This window comes from Pristiophorus japonicus, chromosome 21 (assembly GCF_044704955.1).
Source record: "Pristiophorus japonicus isolate sPriJap1 chromosome 21, sPriJap1.hap1, whole genome shotgun sequence".
In the NCBI taxonomy this organism is placed as follows: domain Eukaryota; kingdom Metazoa; phylum Chordata; class Chondrichthyes; family Pristiophoridae; genus Pristiophorus; species Pristiophorus japonicus.
Genome location: NC_091997.1, coordinates 6,159,969 through 6,181,191, shown reverse-complemented (window position 1 = coordinate 6,181,191; position 21,223 = coordinate 6,159,969). Strand labels below are relative to the sequence as shown.

The following is a 21,223-nucleotide window of genomic DNA, read 5'->3' as shown; positions in this document are numbered from 1 at the left end:
AGGTGGTAGAGGCAGAAATCCTCACCACATTTAAAAGATGTTTGGATGGGCACTTGTGGACCTAGAGCTGGTAATTGGGATTAGACTGGATAACCTCTTGTTGGCTGACGCAGATACGATGTTAAGTACTTTAGGAAATCTAATACGGCCAGAGTGATCTCCTGGACTAGTTTCGATCGCCTGGATGGGTCAGAGAGGAATTTTCCCAGATTTTTTTCCCCTATTGGCCTGGGTTTTTGTCTGTTTTTTTGTCTCTCCCAGTTGATTGCTTGGCTCCAGGTGGGGTGGAGTGTAAAATGTTGCAATACATGGGGTATCGCAGTTGTGTTGGGCGGACTGGTTGGGCCAGATGCTCTTTACCTGTCCGCCAATATTTTATTCGTAACCTTCAGGGCTGCTGACTGAGGGCCGTGTGGCTCTTTGTCGGCCGGCGCGAACACGATGGGCCGAAATGGCCTCCTTCTGCGCTGTAAATTTCTGTGTTTCTATGTTTCTATAATGCTTATTTCTCTGTTTTTTCTTTATTCCAACAGACATTATCCTGAACTTTCGTACCACTTATGTCAGTCAGTCAGGTCAAGTGGTATATGATGCTCGATCCATCTGCATCCATTACGGAACCACATGGTTTATTGTGGATCTAATAGCTGCGTTGCCATTTGACCTTCTCTATGCCTTTAACATCACTGTGGTAAGTGTACATTTAACAGCATTTTCCATATTAACAGGCGGGTGTCATTCTGTTGGATAGCTGCGTGGGTGCATTTAGAAACATAGAAACATAGAAAATAGGTGCAGGAGTAGGCCATTCGGCCCTTCGAGCCTGCACCACCATTCAATAAGATCATGGCTGATCATTCCCTCAGCATCCCTTTCCTGCTTTCTCTCCATATCCCTTGATCCCCTTAGCAGTAAGGGCCATATCTAACTCCCCCTTGAATATATCCAATGAACTGGCATCAACAACTCTCTGCGGCAGGGAATTCCACAGGTTAACAACTCTCTGAGTGAAGAAGTTTCTCCTCATCTCAGTCCTAAATGGCCTGCCCCTTATCCTAAGACTGTGTCCCCTGGTTCTGGACTACCCCAACAGCGGGAACATTCTTCCTGCATCTAACCTGTCCCGTCCCGTCAGAATCTTGTATGTTTCTATGAGATCCCCTCTCATCCTTCTAAACTCCAATGTATAAAGGCCCAGTTGATCCAGTCTCTCCTCATATGTCAGTCCAGCCATCCCTGCAATCAGTCTGGTGAACCTTCGCTGCACTCCCTCAATAGCAAGAACGTCCTTCCTCAGATTAGGAGACCAAAACTGAACACAATATTCCAGGTAAGGCCTCATCAAGGCCCTGTACAACTGCAGTAAGACCTCCCTGCTCCTATACTCAAATCCCCTAGCTATGAAGGCCAACATACCATTTGCCTTCTTCACCGTCTGCTGTACCTGCATGCCAACTTTCAATGACTGATGAACCATGACACCTAATCTGCCACCATTCAGATAATATTCTGTCTTCACGTTTTTGCCCCCAAAGTGTATAACCTCACATTTATCCACATTATACTGCATCTGCCATGCATTTGCCCACTCACCTAACCTGGCCAAGTCACCCTGCAGCCTCTTAGCATCCCCCTCAATTTGTTTCTGTAATGAGCGGACTGAGTGCTTTCTGAATGGATAAAATCAATGTGTAGAATGGCCTTTCTTATCTGTTATCTATCTTTTACACACCACTCCTTTCAGATTGTTACCCTCCTGGTGGAGAAGGTGGGGGGTAGCAGGGGGCGGTGGGAGGGGGCCTGGGGGGTGAAAATGAGAGCGAAGGCACTAACAGCAGAAAAGCTTTCTGCATAGTCCCCAGGAGCAGACATTGTTGCTGCATAATATCGGTAATTTCACTGTCCACTCATATATAATTCAAAATGATGATCCATTTGTGAAACAACAGTCAACGGTTACAGCAGGCACGACTTCAGATTTCATATCAAGATATGTTTAGTGTTGTACCATCTTACCACAAGCATATGTGTTTCCTACATGACAACAGTGACTACACTTCAAAAAATACTTCATTGGCTGTAAAGCGCTTTGGGACGTCCGGTGGTCGTGAAAGGCGCTATAGAAATGCAAGTCTTTCTTTCTTTTATATTAATAATAGCGAGTGCCACCTGAATGCAAGGACATCATGATCCATGTGTGACTGCTCTTACATCCGGTCCAGGGTGTCCTTGGAGATGGAGCACGCAGTGTCCACCGGTACGCTCGCGGCCTTCCGCGAGAGGTGGGCACCGGAGGGACTGGAGTGCATCATCACGCCCGGCAACCAAATTTTAATTTGATTTTACGTTTTAAAGTTTAATTTGTTTTAATTGCCGGTGCTTTTAGTGTCCCCTTCCCTTTTATAGGGGGCACCGGAAAAAATTTGATTTTAGCGCCCCAAAAAAAAAGAAAGAAAAAAAAGGGGCCTTGTAAATGTCTGCTGTGTCATCCAGGGCGGGTGGCACGGTTTAATGTTTTATGTTTTACAGATAAACTCTAAAAGAGTTTCCATGTGTGACTGCAGCACTTCTAATCAAGCTCCCAGAGCTCGTTGTTCCCAATAAGGAATGTTCTGTTTATTGATTTTCCTCTGAATTAAGAAATGCTCTATAACGTTTCAGGTTTCTCCAATTCCACTCTCTTAAGGGAAGGTTATTCTTTTCTTAAGTCATCCGCGCATCGAGGGACTGCCTATGATGATGATGATTCTTTTTTTTAATCAAATCTGGTTTTGTTTCGTTCTTGTGAACCTCTGACAATTTATACCCAATTGGATTACTTCAGTAATTAGACGATGGAACTGACTGTTATGAATCCAAGATCTGTTCGGCAGAGAAGTGTATAATTAACAAATTTTGAGTGTAATGATTCCATAACCATCTAGTCACAAATTAAACAGAAGCCTGTGTCGTTTTTTCACATTCTTGCAGACCAGTACCAATTTGGCAAACTTGTGTGTCGTAACTGTTATGTCTCAAATAAAACAACTGTAGGCTTGAGTGAGTGTGACCTTAGTCTCTTTATTCTGACTCCAGAGTGCAATGCTTATATGCAGTGCTCCCAAGGGATGCTGGGATTCCTTGGGACTCCAACAGATGTGCCCTCTGGTGGCAGTAGAATGCTGGTTACAAGGTGTTGCATACGTAACATTAACAATCAATATGAATAAATAAAGACTTGGAATTTTTTTTTTTAACATTAGACCATAAGGATATAGTATCAAGTTAATTAATGCTAGAAACTGCTTTGTTAGTCTGCCCGGGTAGAATATCCACAAAGGTGACAGAGGCCAGGATTTTCTTGTTGGGTGGAAACCTGAAGCATCTTCAGGAGATCTCCCGACATTCGGCGAGTTCCCTGGGTCAGGGTAATTCCCATTTTTTAGGTAGGTTCTCAGAGAATTCCCATCTTCATTGGGGAGCCTGTCGAGGCGGGACATAAAACGGTTACGGTAGGCCTTAGGCCTCTGCCACTACACAGCACACCAAAGCTTCCATGGCAAAGGTGGGGGCGGAGGCAGGGCAAGGGTGGGGGGAGCAGGTGTGGGCGAGAAGGGGAGGGGGTGGTGCTCTTGAATTTTTTTTTAAAGATTGTGTCTCAATCTCACTTTAGTCTATATAATTGATCATTTGCATTGGGGCCATTTCATTTTGAAATCTCTATCTGCCACCATAGCAATGATAGATGTCAGGAACATAAGTTCGTAGTCCTCTCTGGTCTGCATTCTTCCCTGCTTGAATTGCAACTTTATCTTTGATTCCCTCCAGTGAGGTTTCTAGCCCTCCCACGGTACTGAGTGATACTAATCCAAGTCACGAACTGTGATCATGGTCCACTACCCCTCCTCATTCTCCTTGACCTTTCCGCAGTCTTGCACATGGTTGGTCACACAATCCATCCTTATACCCACCTGGTGCTCGTCTCGATGCCGCCCATTGGTGACATCATCTGCAGCCACAGAACCAGTTTCTACAAGTGCACTGACGACACACAGCTGACCCTTCAACACTCCCCACTACCTCTGTGCTATCAGACTGTTTTTCCAGCATCCAGCATAGGATGAGCCGTCAACGTCTCCAGCTCAAAATTTTAGATGACCGAAGTCAAAGACTTTGACCGCTGGCCAAAATTCCATACCCTCAACACGTCTCAGGATGAACCAAACTGATTGCAACTTTGGCATCCACAGTGAACTGAGCTTCTGACCCCTATCCTCTCCATCACAAAGATCATCCATTTCCATCTCTTCCCTGCCTCCACTCCTACCTCAGCTTATCTGTCGCTGAAACTCTTATTCTTGCTTTTGTCACTACCAAACTTGATTACTCCAATGCTCTCCTGTTTGGCCTACTATCCTCCAACCTCCATAAAACTCAGCTCATTCAAAACTCTGCTGTCAATGTCATATCCCACAACAGGTCCTGCTGGTTCATCACCCCTGACTTCGATGACCTTTGGTTTCCAGTCCTCAACTTCTACAGATTTAAAATTCTGATCCTTTCATTTAAAGCCCTCCATGGCTTCATGTATCTCTATTTCTGTAACCTCCATGAGCTCTATAATGGCTTCAAACTCTCCATTCCCCTGACTCCAATCCATTTTGCATCCCCCTCCCTACGGCCCATTAATGGTGCTTTCAGCCATGATCTTTAGGCTCCATGATCTTGAGTTCACTCTCTAAACCTCTCCATCTATCCACTTCTTCTCCTTTAAGACCCTCCTTTAAAAACCCACTTCCTTGGCTAAGCTCTTGGTCGTCCTTCCTACTTGTTCCTTCTTTAGCTCTTTGTCTATTTTACCTTGAGCCTCTGTGAAGTTTCCTGGGGCGTTAATGTTGCTTTTTAATTGCTTTCTTCTACACCTCTGGCACTTGGCTTGCACTTGATTCTCTGTACCTGCTTCCCTGCTAAATGCAGCTTGTTCCAAAGTCCAAGTGTGAAATAAGGAGACTACTTGTTTCTTGTAATTTTTTAATCCTCAAGCCATTATGGGAGGGGCCTGTTGCGAAGATATTTTTAATGTAGGTCAAGAAGTCACACAAGGCGGACATCAGCCTCATGATGTTACTTTCAGTTTTGGTCAACTCTTACGGAGATACAAAGAGCTGACCTCCTGCCTACCATGCCATGAGGACTTAAAATTGCCAACTCTGGTTGGATGTATTTCTGGAGGTTTCATTACATGACCTTCGGCCTCCAGCCGCCCTGCCTACCATTGATCACCCAACACATCCAACCTCATGGCGCACCGCATTCCCACGGCAATTGGGAAATAAACAGACTCTTTATTACCTGATTGGATGATTCGAGGCTCTCAGTCAAACTGCCTTTTTCCCCAGCTTCAATATTTTTGTAACTAGTAAACAGTGTTCAAAGACAGTGAGAAAAAAACACTTTTTTTAATGCCCCGATTATGGGCCCAAGTTTCTGATATCCGCTCGAACGGCGCACCTCCGAGAGACCCGCCTATTTTATGGAATGAAAAGCGCGTCAAAAACTTACCTTGCGATTCTCCAAGTGCAGCAGGCCTGTTCAGCAGTCAGCGTGACGCAGCACAACAGCGGGGGGGGGGGGGGGGGAGGCGGAGCTACAGCCCTGGGCCAAAAAGAGTGCCGGCAACTCGGGTGGAGTTGTTCCTATTTTTTTGGAGCAACTAGTTTAGTTTGGAGTATCTTAGAAATCGCAATTCTCGGCATTTAGTTTGCTCCAGTTCTAGTGAGTTAGTTTAGTTTCGTTTTAGTTCAGTTTTTTTTTTACCAGCCACTTACGTCTGTTTTGCAAGTTTAGGCACCGAAAAGTTACTCCAAACTAACTTAGAACGGAGTAAGTGTCGACTTTTGTACGCTCAGAAAAACCTTGCGTACATTTTAGAATTAGGCACAGGTAGCCAGAGATGGGGTGGGGGGGGGGGGAAGGGAAGTTAGGGGATTTTCCAAAGCATTCAACACTTCACTTCTAAAAGTAAAGAATCATCATCAATAATAAATGATAAATAAATCAATAAATCAACAAATAAAAAATAAAATATTAAAAAAAAATCATTCAATAAATAAAAAATAAAAAGTTCCTATCTCACTTACCCACCTGGCCCCCAGATTCTGTGTTCTGTTGGCTGTGTGGGAGGGGCCGGAATCATGCCGACCCGAGCCCTAACCGAATGGGCTCCCCGCTGCAAGTAAGGCTGACTGGATATCTCCCCAAGGCAAGAAATATTGGAGGGGTTTCACAGTGGAGGAGAAAGTCACTGGCGGAATGGGCTCCCTCATCGCGGCCAGAGTAGCGATTTCCAGCCTGCAGCACACAGCCCCTAGCCCTGGCCGAATGGGCTCCCGGTGCTCCCGAATGGGTAGGTGAGATAGGAACTTTTTATTTTTTATTTATTCAATGATTTTTATTTTTTTATATTTTATTTTTTATTTGTTGATTTATTGATTTATTTATCATTTATTATTGATGATGGTTCTTTATTTTTAAAAGTGAAGTGTTTAATGCTTTGGAAAATCCCCTAACTTCCCTTCCCCCCCCCTCCACCCCACCCCCACCCCATCTCTGGCTACCTGTGCCTAATTCTAAAATGTATGCAAGGTTTTTCTGAGCGTACAAAAGTCGACACTTACTCCGTTCTAAGTTAGTTTGGAGTAACTTTTCGGTGCCTAAACTTGCAAAACAGACGTAAGTGGCTGGTTAAAAAAAAACTGAACTAAAACGAAACTAAACTAACTCACTAGAACTGGAGCGAACTAAATGCCGAGAATTGCGATTTCTAAGATACTCCAAACTAAACTAGTTGCTCCAAGAAAATAGGAGCAACTCCACCCGAAAATATTTCTCCCTGGTTGCACACAGTAGTATCATTTTATAAGTACAGATAAATCATTTGTTTGAACCATAAATTTTCACAAATGCATTTTGCAGAAATATCTTTCCTCGTTATGTTGAGTTATGGTAGTGCTGGCAATACTTACATTATACATTTTTTTCACTCTGCAATATGATTTGGCTTTCAGTTGTATTTGTAACAGGAAACAAATTGTACCGTTATTTATTTTTACAAAGATATTTTATAGATTATGATATTAATACCTGATCCGAATTCTGGGAGAAAGCCTAAAGTCAAAACATCCTGCAGTTCAGTGGTGATGGGATCTGTCTGCTTGTTCATTGGTTAAACTTGGTGGATTTCTGGACTGTGAAAAAGTCATACTGCTCAAATAGACACAGAGTGAACATTGTAAGATGGACTGTTTTAAATCTAGAATTCTCCATAAAATTGAATTGATTGGCTGATTCCATGATGACTTTGTGGTTAAAGGTACCACAAGGTGCAGTACTGGGCCATACAGACCAGAAGAACTAGGTTCAATTCCCAGTATTAGCTGGTGTCAGCTCGGGCAGTCTTTGGAACTTGTTAATAACCCCTGGGAAGCCAATGTTCATGCTCCTGATCACTGTTGATTGACCCCTGCTAGAAAGTGGACATTGGCAAGAGCAGGCTTGATTTGATAACTTCCACAGTTAATAGCTGACCAACATACGATGGACATGGTTGAGTTACTGGAGGGTTGTCTGTCTCAGGATACCGTACCTCAGCAAGAGTTTTCACCTTTAGGAGAGAAGGGAGAATTTATCTTTAAAGCCTAGTGTGGTGGAAATTGGGCATGGAGTTGACCAGGTGAAAAACTCCCCCTATATATATGTGTGTTTGCCTTAAAAACAAGAGTTACAATTAGAATTATTCTTAGCCACACAATGGTAGCATGGAATAGGGTTGTTGCAATGTGCTTTATCCTGGATTGAACCTACAATCCCCCATAAGATGGCTTCTCTATCACGGACATGGTGCTAATATTGCCATGGTACTTTCTCCGAGGAAGAAAGGGGTAAAAATGGAAACTGAATCACATGGGTCCATTCTCACTCATGTCCTTGCAGTTTAAAAAAAACAGTAATGCAATCAGGAGCTTGAAATCAAGTTGCTTATGCGACATCTCGGATCAGAGGAGCTTTTGGCTGGAGAGAGTTTAAAAAAAGGAAGGAAAGTATAACGACATGAGAAGTCTATTGCCAGAAAATGTCATTCCTACCAGTCGCCTAATGTTTCAAATAGCATCCCACTATATTTTGAATGTCTGTAATGTTTTTTTGCCTCCATTGCCTTGTCTTAAATAAACTCTTCATCATATCTGTTTTCAATTTACTTTTCACTAATTTAAATTTACATCTTATTCTCCTATTCTCCTGATTTACTCAGACTACAAAATAGGTCATGGAAAGGGATTAAAAAAATAAATAACTTCAAGCGATGACCTCTGTAGTCAATGAGCAGCAATGGCATTTGGATATGAAGATATCCTCCACCTGCCATGTTTCACAACATTGTAAGCCTGCTTATAGAGAACAGGTTTACATTAAAGTAAAAACAAGCATTTCAGATACATCAGGGTAGCAGGACGAGATGACTCAGGTTCATGGTTATAAACTGAAGGGTGGCTGTGGCCTCGATACTGGGCTTACTTGCGTCGTGTGGTTGTGATGGGAAGATAATAAGATTAATATTCTGGAAAGATGCCCCGAAGGGATTTCTTCACCAAACCCATTTTGTGATTTTGTGAAACATTTGCACAGAGGAACTCTCCCCCCCCCCCCACCCCACTGCTGCCCCCATCTTGATTGTTCTGGTTCTGGTGTCTGTCTAGATTACTTAGTAATTGGATCATTTAATTACTCAAAGTAAGTGTCCTGTAATGGAGTAGACATCACTTTAAATGTTGTTCTCCCAAAAAATTCAGTGACACCAGACAAACAAAGTAACTGCAGTTGTTCTCATTTGTTTTCCAGACCTCACTAGTTCACTTGTTGAAGACTGTGCGCCTTTTGCGTCTGCTGCGCTTGTTACAAAAGCTCGACCGGTACTCCCAGTACAGCGCTATGGTCCTCACACTTCTCATGTCGATGTTTGCCCTGCTTGCTCACTGGATGGCCTGCATTTGGTACGTGATTGGCAGGAGGGAGATGGAAGTGAATGATCCACACACGTGGGACATCGGTAAGACTAGGCAAAGGTTCGAGTCACACGGATCCATCTTGGAACCTAACTGGTTCAAATATTTATTGGTTGTCAGTTGGGCCTATATTGAAGATGCCATAATCCATGTTTCAATGTACAGAAGCACCATGAATGAATATTTGGATATAACTTCTTGAATATTGGTTCAGGAAGCTTCAGTAACATGCTAGTAGATTACTATGGCCTTTGTTAACTGTAAGCCTGAAGGCACATTGTTTTATAAATACAGGAATAGAAACATAGAAATATAGAAACATAGAAAATAGGCGCAGGAGTAGGCCATTCGGCCCTTCGAGCCTGCACCAACATTCAATGAGTTCATGGCTGAACATGTTATGTACAATGAATTATTACCTTGCTAAGAGGCAGTTATACATAACCTGCTGTATAAGAACATAACCTGCTGTATAAGAACATAAGAACATAAGAAGTAGGAGCAGGAGTAGGCCATTTGGCCCCTCAAGCCTGCTCCACCATTCAATAAGATCATGGTTGATCTGATCTTACCATCAACTCCACATTCCCCATAACCCTGACGCCTTTGTCATTCAAACATCTATCGCCACCTTAAATATATTCAGTTACCCAGCCTCCACAGTTCTCTGGGGTGGAGAATTCCACAGATTCACGGCCCTCAGAGAGAAGAAATTCCTCCTCATTTCAGTTTTAAGTATACCCTTTAAGACCCAAGGCCCAGTTGCTGTGCCTTCCTGAGGTCAATTAGAGGCTTTTAGCAAGAGCCAGAGGTCAGTGAGATATAAGAAGAAACCAACAGGAATAGAACTGGCTTTCTTTATTTAAAACACAAATTGTGATACAGAAATTTGCTCGTGGGGCATCAGATCACCATTGATGCCAAAGCCCAAATTTTCCTGTTGATGTTACTTCAACATTGGTAACAACATATTTTATTTTAAACATGTTAAAATAATACCAGTTGGAGAATCTAGGCATAGATGTCAATTTATTATTCATTACCAAAGCCCTGTAGAGTCAACACAAGCTCACTCCGTGCTGACTAGTTTTTCAATTCCCTATTCAATTTGGTGAGGTTTTGTTGATTTGCCAAGGGTTAGTGTCCTAAATCTGAAAAAGCAATAAAGTGGCAACAATCCAAGTATAGTGTTAAACCTATTCAGAGTCATCGCCTGGAACTGCCAAGATTGTTAGCTATGGTCTATCTCCTCCAGCAATCAAATTTCAAATCAGAGAAATTAAAATTGATTGGGACCGGCTTGCACAGAAGCAATAAATTAGGCTAAGATGTTCCTTCTAACAATGAGTGTACAATTATGCCATTCTACCATATTGTGCCAAGAATTAGCATTCCATTTAACACCATTAAAATTTCATTAAGTTGAATGGAAAACATGAAATATATTTGCTCAGCTGTGTCAACGCTACAGTAAATGTTGGCACACTGCATCCAGAGTTACTGAAGCATGTTACACCGAATAATTTTCATTGTTCGATTTTCTAAGGACCATATTTTATTCTTGTGTGTATTATTGTAATATGTCTACTTCTAACAGCAGATAAATGTGCATGGGTCACAAGTACAAGCTATGTCTGGAGAACATTCAGTTTCTAACAGTGTAACTGTTATTGCATGACAAGTTCACTAACCAGAAATAACTCATCGCAGCCAATGCTGCCTTTTTTTTTAAATGACCAATTTTTTGAGATAAATGAAAACTCATCCAGTTATTCCAAAGGTTTATTACTTGGGCCGCTGTTGTAAATCTAAAGATATATCTGTCTATTTATTTTAAAGTTTTGAGAACATCTATCATCATCCAGATCCCTGCCACCAGACTTCACACCCCAAAGCCTGTTTCCCCTGGCTGGAGAGTCTGGAGGTCATAGACTCAGGATAAGGGATCAATCATTTAGGACTGAGATGAGAAGAAATTTCTTCACTCAGCGGGTTGTAAATCTTTGGAATTTTCTACCCCAGAGGGCTGTGAATATATTCAAGACCAAGATCGGTAGATTTTTGGACGCTGAGGGAATCAAGGGATATGGGGAGAGGATGGGAAAGTGGAGTTGAGGTGGAAGATCTTATTGAATGGCGGAGCAGGCTCGAGGGGCCTTCTGGCCGACTTCTGCTCCTATTTCTTATGTTCTTAAAATGTCAGATGTATTAAAAAGGGAAAGAAAGGCAGGCTGTTCTTTTTTTCTGACTTGGGTTTTGGAGATTTACAAGCATCTCACAATCTACAAACTTCCCTCGCCAAGCAGCAAGCAAGTTTTGACCTTGGGACCAATTAAGATGACTTCTCCACCAAAGCACCTGCCCAGTGGCCAGCTTAGCATCTAAGTACTGACCCCAAGCTACCCATGAGCAACACCACATCAGATCAGCAAGATTTATTATAGATTTTAAAATATCAATAATACTAGTAGATTCCCTGTGCCGATATGAAGCAAATTCCGTTCAATGTTGCTTTAATGATGCTGTAGCTCATGGTATGGAATTCCGAAGCTCCAACTAGCGGTAGAAATGCGCAACTTTGGTGGGGTGTTTTCAATTCAGTCTCGGGATGTGGGAGTCGCTGGCAAGGCCGGCATTTATTACCTATCCCTAGCTGTCCTGAACTGAGTGGCTTCTAGCCCTCTTCAGAGGACAGTTAAGTGTTACCGCTTTGATGTGGGACCAGAGTCACATAAATGCCAGACTGGGTAGGGATGGCAGGTTTTCTTCTCTAAAGGACACGAGTGAAGAAGTTGTTTTTTACAACAAATCCACTCTTTACTGAAGCCAGCTTTTTATTTCCAGACACAGTGATTGTGTGGCACAGAATGGAGCTGCGCAAATATGGAATGTGCGACATTCACAGCAAATTGAATATATTACCGATTGCATCCAGGTCACAAACATTGCAATCCAGATGTTACACTGAAAAACTTTCCTCTGTTTCTTCCTTCTACCCACTACAGCTAAAACCCTGGGGTTGGATTTTTGGCCTCTCCATTTTCGGGGTGAAAACGGAGTGGCGGAGGGAAGATTACCACCCAATTAATGTTAGCGATTAATTGCTTAACTTTCGTCATTTGGGCTCTGCGCAGTGCAAAGGGACGTGTTGAACTATTTCCGCAGCGCAAAAATACAGGATCCTCGCCAACTTTAGTGCGAGGCTGGGAGCGCTCCAAGAGAGGCCTTGGGAAGGGAAAAAAAATAGAGAAAAACATTCAAGAAACATTGCCAACATCCTTTACCTCACGAATCGATATAAAAAAATAAAAACTGGAAAAGTTTATCCAAATTATCGCCGCTGGCAGGGCTGGGCCGCTGTGTTTTCCCTGGCAGTCATCGCGGGGCGCGTTTCGGGGCGTACGGGTCGGGTGAGACCCGAAACTTGCAGCGGTGTCACAATGCGAGCCGTTGCACACCCGGCACAGTTCTTCCCAGCGGTGTTTCTAAACGCCGCGCAAAACCCGACCCGAGGATCGCGACCTGCCGAAAAACAGCTGACCGCCCCATTTTTCGCCACGGAGGGTCAAAATGCGGCAAAAACCCGGTCACAAATGACCCGAAAATCCAGCCCCTTATACCTACATTCACCACCTTCAAACTTCATTTCTCCAGTGCCATCCTTGCTGCCACCCCCACCGCCCCCCCCCCCCAACCCCCCGCACCCAATTCTCTATCCACAAACTCCAACTTGTATAAAATCCCTGCTACTTGTAACTCATCCCTGTTAGGCCATTGGATTCAGGCTAAAAATAATAGATGTATTTATTTACAATTAACAAAATTACACAAATGCAGGCAAACACAGCAGAAAACTAACAGTACAATATTTGAGTTAGAATATAAGTTCTTTCACAACAATAAACTGCACTAAATCTTTAGAAATTCATTCCAATAACTTTTGACATCTCATCGTGTAAATAGGCAATCAAAGCAGGAAATATAAAATCCTAGGACTGCAGTCGTGATATAGTTTTTTCTTTGACATGGGGGGGTGGGGTGGGGGCAGGCTTCTTCCAACTGCAACAAGATTCTTTACTAATATAACTATTTGTATGTCTCAAGTAGATATTTTTGTTCTTAGAACCCTTCCTGTTCTGTATATACATACAATCCACTTTTAAGTTATTATAGGTAGTGAATCTGCAAAGTGAATCACAGAATGGTTACAGCACGGAAGAAGGCCATTTGCCTGTTGAGCTCGTGCTGGCTCTCTGCAAGAACACCTTAGCAAATCCCACCTGCCCCGTCCAACCTGCCCCACCCCACCGCCCCCCCCCCCCCACAACCCCCCACACCACCCCCTCCGCTCTTTCCCCGTAGCCCTGCAAATATTATTCTTCCAGGTACTTATCCAACTCCCTTTTGAAAGCAGTGATTGAGTCTGCCTCCATCTCCCTTTCAGGCAGTGCATTCCAGATCCTAACCACTCGCTGTTTTTTCTTATGTCGCCTTTGATTATTTTGACAATCACCTTAAATCTGTATCCTCTGGTTCTCAACCCTTCTGCCAATGAGAACAGTTTCTCTCTATCTAAGCTGTCCAGCCCCACTAGCATTTTGTATCCTTTCTTCTTCCTTGACTGTACCCACAGTAATTCCACCTGCTATATTCTGGTATATTTCACTCCCATTCTTTCCCAGCTACAGCCAGGTCTCTGTAACTGTTGCTGCATCAAGCCCCTCTAGCTGGATTTATGATTCTCGTTTCTCTGTTTTATTTGTAATACTTCCAGCACTGATATAAAGCTTTCCCATTCTGAGCTTTCATCGATTACCTTACTAACTTAAGGTGGTTCCTTTCATAAAGTAACTGCCAATGTTGTGGTATCACATGGATAACAAAACATAATTTAAAATTAACATTTTGTACGAATCTATCATTGATTTTGTATATTTTTAAACCCGACGGTCCACTGTATACATGCGCGTCTAATTTTCTGTTCGTCGAAATGTGGGTCTGTGAACATATCCTGCCCATGCAGAGTTTTGTACATTTAAACACTTTGAACTTCTGATTGTACTTTCCCTAGGGTGGTTGAATGAGCTGGGGAAACGGTTAGAGACTCCGTACACGAACAACTCGGTGGGTGGCCCAACCATCAGAAGTGCCTATATTGCTGCTCTCTACTTCACCCTGAGCAGTCTAACCAGCGTGGGCTTTGGAAATGTTTCTGCAAACACAGATGCAGAGAAGATATTTTCGATTTGCACGATGCTTATAGGGGGTAAGTAATTCAGTCCAGCCACGTTCTACTCCCATATGAACATACAGAAATAACGGGCAGGAAAAGATTAACCGGTCCATCAAGCCAGTCCTACATTCATGATAGCTGAAGCATTATGACTAGGTACTTCCTATATTGCCGCTCCCCCCACACCCTGACCACCGCCCACTCCCGCAGCCATATAATCTGGGACAGGCAAAGACAAACAGAGGAAAACCCAGGGACAATAAAGTGGGGGGGGAAGGGACTCTGGAAAATTCCTCTCTGACCCATTCAAGTGATCAGAAACAGTCCAGGAGAGTGTCAATTTATGTCTGATTACGCTCCTGTGAAGTGTCTTGGGACATTTTACTACGTTAAAGGGGCTATATAATTTCAAGTTGTTGTTGTAAATGCCCTGTCGACATGGTGAGACCAGGAATAATTTATATATTATTCAAGGCAGGCTAAAACCATCAACTGCACAAAAAAGTCTACACTTTCTGACTGAAATGTTAGCAAAGCACAGGCCAACTTAGTGACCATAATGGCAGAAGATCACACCAATTAGATATATAACTTGCAGTTGAATTTAACATCTCATGAAAATGTTGGGGAAAAGAACAGTCAAATAACCATGAACTGATTTTGTTTAAAGCACTAATATGAAAGCCAGATATTAACTTCCCTTCCTTTCTCAGTACTGTCTATTCCATTTCTCTTTCCAGCTCTGATGCATGCCGTTGTTTTTGGGAATGTTACCGCCATTATCCAGCGCATGTACTCAAGGCGCTCGCTCTACCACACTCGAATGAAGGACATGAAAGATTTTATTCGAGTTCACCACCTTCCCCGGCAGCTCAAACAGCGAATGCTTGAATATTTCCAGACAACATGGTCAGTGAATAATGGGATCGATGCCAACGAGGTAGAGTATCATGGACTCCTGTTCTTATTTTCATCTAGGTTGATCTATGAACCTTTGATTTATTCAAAAGTCTATTTGCCACATGAATGGGGAAAAAAATTCAACGTGCTGATGAACCTAAATGTCCTGTTCACCAGTCTTGGTAACAGACCATATGATTCAAGTAGTGAATTCCAGTCTACCATTCCCAGTAAAGCTAAATTCCTATCTTAGTACAGCATTCCAATGTATTATTTCCATTCACACTATATATAGGGAGGGTGACAGTACCTGAGGAGAGGGAAGTACTTGCAACATCTGCCAACTGGGGGGCCTGGAACAGAAGTTGAGCTGTCAGCATGTTTGTTGGAATGTAGTCAAGGGACCACAAGATGGGTGTCATAGATGAGATAGGCTCAAATGTTATGGGGGCGATGAGAGAGATGAGGGTTCAGGGCTAGGGCAGGGGCAGGGAAGAGCCTGGGTGGAGGGATGTTTGACTTAGAGGGCAAAGGGAAGGTGGTGATTCTGTAGAAGTAGCTGTACCGAGAGCCTCAATCTTAGCAACAATGGCACCCATGAGTTGTTCGGATTTGAGAGTTGAATGAGCAGGGGAGAGGGGTTTAAGGAGATGGGTGGTCATGAATAAAAGAGGTTGGGGATTTCTTTGCTCTTCAGGATGGTCCTGGAGTAGTGAGGCCTGGTAGCACTTATTGTGGTGCAGCCAGATCTGGTGATCAATGGCTGGTTCTTGAATTCAGACTAGACCTAGCCACTGCACTATTACTTGAACTCAGAGTGGCACTACCTACCACATTACTACTTGAATATAAACTAGTGCTGCCTATTGTACTGGGACCTCTCATTTTCTCACACTATAATTGTGGCGACTGAGAGAGAAAAGAAGTTATTGAAGGATTTTCTGAGTAATGAAAGGTTAATTGTTAATTCATTTGCACTGAGAAATGGATTTGCTTCCTAAAACACATTGATTTGTGGTTCTTGGCAGAAGGAAAAGACCTTTGTCTAGACTGGGTTTAAATTTAGATCTCTGAAGTGAGAGGGAGTTGATGTAATACGTCGTATCACTTCCCTCTGTGTTGATTGTTTTACCACTATAATACAGAGTTGCGTCAAGTATAATTCAATCTTAATGAAGATTATTTTAAAGGAAGTCATATCTCTTTCTCTTGGTATGACTAAAATCTAATTGAAAACTGTCTAATCCATTTAGCTTTTTAAAATCCATAAAAATGTTTTTGATAATGCGGATAAGATATACTCATTCTGTAATGCCTCAAGGTCATGCACCAACTCTAGCTCACAGGGCAGGCAGTCAATCTGCTCCTCCCCCTCCACTAATGAGGTTCTGAACCAGCCTCTATGAGGTGCCCATACAGCATCATGTGGACTCCACTGACACTTCTCCAGAGTTGTGAGGCTGAGATTGTGTGAACTATAAGCATAAACCTGTATTATACTTGTTAGCCTGCTAAATAATAAAGGCAATTAGTATCTATTCTCCACTGGCATCAAATGTTTGAGGTCTGTGAAAGGTACATAGAAACATAGAAACATAGAAAATAGGTGCAGGAGTAGGCCATTCGGCCTTTCTAGCCTGCACCGCCATTCAATGAGTTCATGGCTGAACATGCAACTTCAGTACCCCATTCCTGCTTTCTCACCATACCCCTTGATCCCCCTAGTAGTAAGGACTTCATCGAACTCCTTTTTGAATATATTTAGTGAATTGGCCTCAACAACTTTCTGTGGTAGAGAATTCCACAGGTTCACCACTCTCTGGGTGAAGAAATTCCTCCTCATCTCGGTCCTAAATGGCTTACCCCTTATCCTTACACTGTGTCCCCTGGTTCTGGACTTCCCCAACATTGGGAACATTCTTCCTGCATCTAACCTGTCTAACCCCGTCAGAATTTTAAACGTTTCTATGAGATCCCCTCTCATTCTTCTGAACTCCAGTGAATACAAGCCCAGTTGATCCAGTCTTTCTTGCTAGGTCAGTCCCACCATCCCGGGAATCAGTCTGGTGAACCTTCGCTGCACTCCCTCAATAGCAAGAATGTCCTTCCTCAGGTTAGGAGACCAAAACTGTACACAATACTCCAGGTGTGGCCTCACCAAGGCCCTGTACAACTGTAGCAACACCTCCCTGCCCCTGTACTCAAATCCCCTCGCTATGAAGGCCAACATGCCATTTGCTTTCTTAACCGCCTGCTGTACCTACATGCCAACCTTCAATGACTGATGTACCATGACACCCAGGTCTCTTTGCACCTCCCCTTTTCCTAATCTGTCACCATTCAGATAATAGTCTGTCTCTCTGTTTTTACCACCAAAGTGGATAACCTCACATTTATCCACATTATACTTCATCTGCCATGCATTTGCCCACTCACCTAACCTATCCAAGTCGCTCTGCAGCCTCATAGCATCCTCCTCGCAGCTCACACTGCCACCCAACTTAGTGTCATCCGCAAATTTGGAGATACTACATTTAATCCCCTCATCTAAATCATTAATGTACAGTGTAAACAGCTGGGGCCCCAGCACAGAACCTTGCGGTACCCCACTAGTCACTGCCTGCCATTCTGAAAAGTACCCATTTACTCCTACTCTTTGCTTCCTGTCTGCCAACCAGTTCTCAATGCATGTCAGCACACTACCCCCAATCCCATGTGCTTTAACTTTGCACATTAATCTCTTGTGTGGGACCTTGTCAAAAGCCTTCTGAAAGTCCAAATATACCACATCAACTGGTTCTCCCTTGTCCACTCTACTGGAAACATCCTCAAAAAATTCCAGAAGATTTGTCAAGCATGATTTCCCTTTCACAAATCCATGCTGACTTGGACCTATCATGTCACCTCTTTCCAAATGCACTGCTATGACATCCTTAATAATTGATTCCATCATTTTACCCACTACCGATGTCAGGCTGACCGGTCTATAATTCCCTGTTATCTCTCCCTCTTTTTTTAAAAAGTGGGGTTACATTGGCTACCCTTCACTCCATAGGAACTGATCCAGAGTCAATGGAATGTTGGAAAATGACTGTCAATGCATCCACTATTTCCAAAGCCACCTCCTTAAGTACTCTGGGATGCAGTCCATCAGGCCCTGGGGATTTATCGGCCTTCAATCCCATCAATTTCCCCAACACAATTTCCAGACTAATAAGGATTTCCCTCAGTTCCTCCTCCTTACTAGACCCTCCGACCCCTTTTATATCCGGAAGGTTGTTTGTGTCCTCCTTAGTGAATACCGAACCAAAGTACTTGTTCAATTGGTCCGCCATTTCTTTGTTCCCCGTTATGACTTCCCCGGATTCTGACTGCAGGGGACCTACGTTTGTCTTTACTAACCTTTTTCTCTTTACATATCTATAGAAACTTTTGCAATCCGTCTTAATGTTCCCTGCAAGCTTCTTCTCGTACTCCATTTTCCCTGCCCTAATCAAATCCTTTGTCCTCCTCTGCTGAGTTCTAAATTTCTCCCAGTCCCCGGGTTCGCTGCTATTTCTGGCCAATTTGTATGCCACTTCCTTGGCTTTAATACTATCCCTGATTTCCCTTGATAGCCATGGTTGAGCCATCTTCCCTTTTTTATTTTTACGCCAGACAGGAATGTACAATTGTTGTAGTTCATCCATGCGGTCTCTAAATGTCTGCCATTGCCCATCCACAGTCAACCCCTTCAGTATCATTCGCCAATCTATCCTAGCCAATTCACGCCTCATACCTTCAAAGTTACCCTTTTTTAAGTTCTGGACCATGGTCTCTGAATTAACTGTTTCATTCTCCATCCTAATGCAGAATTCCACCATATTATGGTCACTCTTCCCCAAGGGGCCTCGCACAACAAGATTGCTAATTAATCTTCTCTCATTACACAACACCCAGTCTAAGATGGTCTCCCCCCTAGTTGGTTCCTCGACATATTGGTCTAAAAAACCATCCCTTATGCACTCCAGGAAATCCTCCTCCACCGTATTGCTTCCAGTTTGGTTAGCCCAATCTATGTGCATATTAAAGTCACCCATTATAACTGCTGCACCTTTATTGCACGCACCCCTAATTTCATGTTTGATGCCCTCCCCAACATCACTACTACTGTTTGGAGGTCTGTACACAACTCCCACTAACGTTTTTTGCTCTTTGGTGTTCTGCAGCTCTACCCATATAGATTCCACATCATCCAAGCTAATGTCCTTCCGAACTATTGCCTTAATTTCCTCCTTAACCAGCAATGCTACCCCACCTCCTTTTCCTTTTATTCTATCTTTCCTGAATGTTGAATACCCCTGGATGTTGAGTTCCCAGCCCTGATCATCCTGGAGCCACGTCTCCGTAATCCCAATCACATCATATTTGTTAACATCTATTTGCACAGTTAATTCATCCACCTTATTGCGGATACTCCTTGCATTAAGACACAAAGCCTTCAGGCTTGTTTTTTTAACACCCTTTGTCCTTTTAGAATTTTGCTGTACAATGGCCCTTTTTGTTCTTTGCCTTGGGTTTCTCTGCCCTCCACTTTTCCTCATCTCCTTTCTGTCTTTTGCTTTTGCCTCCTTTTTGTTTCCCTCTGTCTCCCTGCATTGGTTCCCATCCCCCTGCCATATTAGTTTAACTCCTCCCCAACAGCACTAGCAAACACTCCCCCAAGGACATTGATTCCGGTCCTGCCCAGGTGCAGACCGTCCGGTTTGTACTGGTCCCACCTCCCCCAGAACCGGTTCCAATGCCCCAGATATCTTTGATAGAAATGGTTAAATTGGAGCACTTCCCAAAAAGACCTCTTTGGGGAAGTTTTTGCCGGCGATAATCTTCCCAGTCTTAGTGGTTTTTTGGGCGGCTATCTGGCGCTGGCGGACTTTGGGGAAATTCTAGCCCCTGTTTTTTTTTAATGAAACTTGTATTCTTGGCAGTAAGCGGGTGGTAAATGGACGGTAATGTGTGGTATGTTGATGAATTTTGGGCCCCTCTTAACTTCAAATTATGCCGTATGTTTTCACTACGGAGAATGTGCATTGAGTTCTGTAGTGAAGCACATCCTGGGATTCTAGTTCAAATCTTCACTTTATGTTCTGCAGCTTTTACGAGATTTCCCAGATGAGCTACGTGCCGACATTGCCATGCACCTCAACAAGGAGATTCTGCAGTTACCCCTCTTTATATCAGCCAGCCGTGGATGCCTGAGATCACTGTCCCTCCATATCAAAACCTCTTTCTGTTCCCCAGGAGAGTACCTCATCAGACAGGGCGATGCCCTACAGGCAAACTACTTTGTGTGTTCAGGCTCAATGGAAGTTTTGAAAGACAACATGGTACTGGCAATTCTTGGTAAGAGCAAACAGCATTTGAGTTTAGTTTGTTGTAGGTGGCTCTCTTTTTCAGGTTACATTTTATGCACCTTGGCATCTTCTTCAGTTGGATGTGGTCATAAGATGGCCAAAAGCTTGGTCAAAGAGCTAGATTTTAAGAAGCGTCTTAAAGGAGGAAAGAGAGGTAGAGAGGTGGAGAGGCTTAGAGAGGGAATTCCAGAGCAGCTGAAGGACTGCCGCCCATGTACACTTTTATAGAACAAAGGCAGGTTCCATTCATTGATTGGCCCAGTTACAGCTTAGGTGTTGTTCAGTGCACAGATCAGTTTTGCATTTCTCAGTATGTCAGCTTTAAGTAATCTCAGAAAAACGTTACTTAAATCAATCTGGCATACGTGTCAACTCATCTTGTTTTGCGCAGACATTCGGTGTTTTACACCTGATGCCCATGCTTCTAAGTAAAAATCAGCAGGGATTTAAACTTCACCCATTACAATGAGGATGAGCCATCACAGCTTGATTTTGATGGTCCTACTTTGACTCCTGTTTCAACCTGATTCTTCGCATACTGGGGATGGAACTGTGAGAGACCATGATGGTAACCAGAAGTGATATTGGATGAAAGTAACATATATTCCTGCAATCAATTGTAAACTTTAATGGCTCTAATCTTGAAAGATCAGGAA

At 43.2% G+C, this 21,223-nt stretch overlaps 1 protein-coding gene across 1 annotated transcript in view; it reads left to right on the top strand.

The window, feature by feature from the left end:
• LOC139233595 (voltage-gated delayed rectifier potassium channel KCNH4-like) overlaps window positions 1-21,223 on the top strand; it is a 225,905-nt gene that overhangs the window by 147,034 nt on the left and 57,648 nt on the right. The window contains exons 6-10 of the mRNA XM_070863997.1: window positions 534-691; window positions 8,878-9,085; window positions 14,113-14,307; window positions 15,015-15,214; window positions 20,307-20,556. Of these exons, the coding sequence (XP_070720098.1) occupies window positions 534-691; window positions 8,878-9,085; window positions 14,113-14,307; window positions 15,015-15,214; window positions 20,307-20,556 (1,011 nt within the window). The remainder of the gene's footprint in view (window positions 1-533; window positions 692-8,877; window positions 9,086-14,112; window positions 14,308-15,014; window positions 15,215-20,306; window positions 20,557-21,223) is intronic.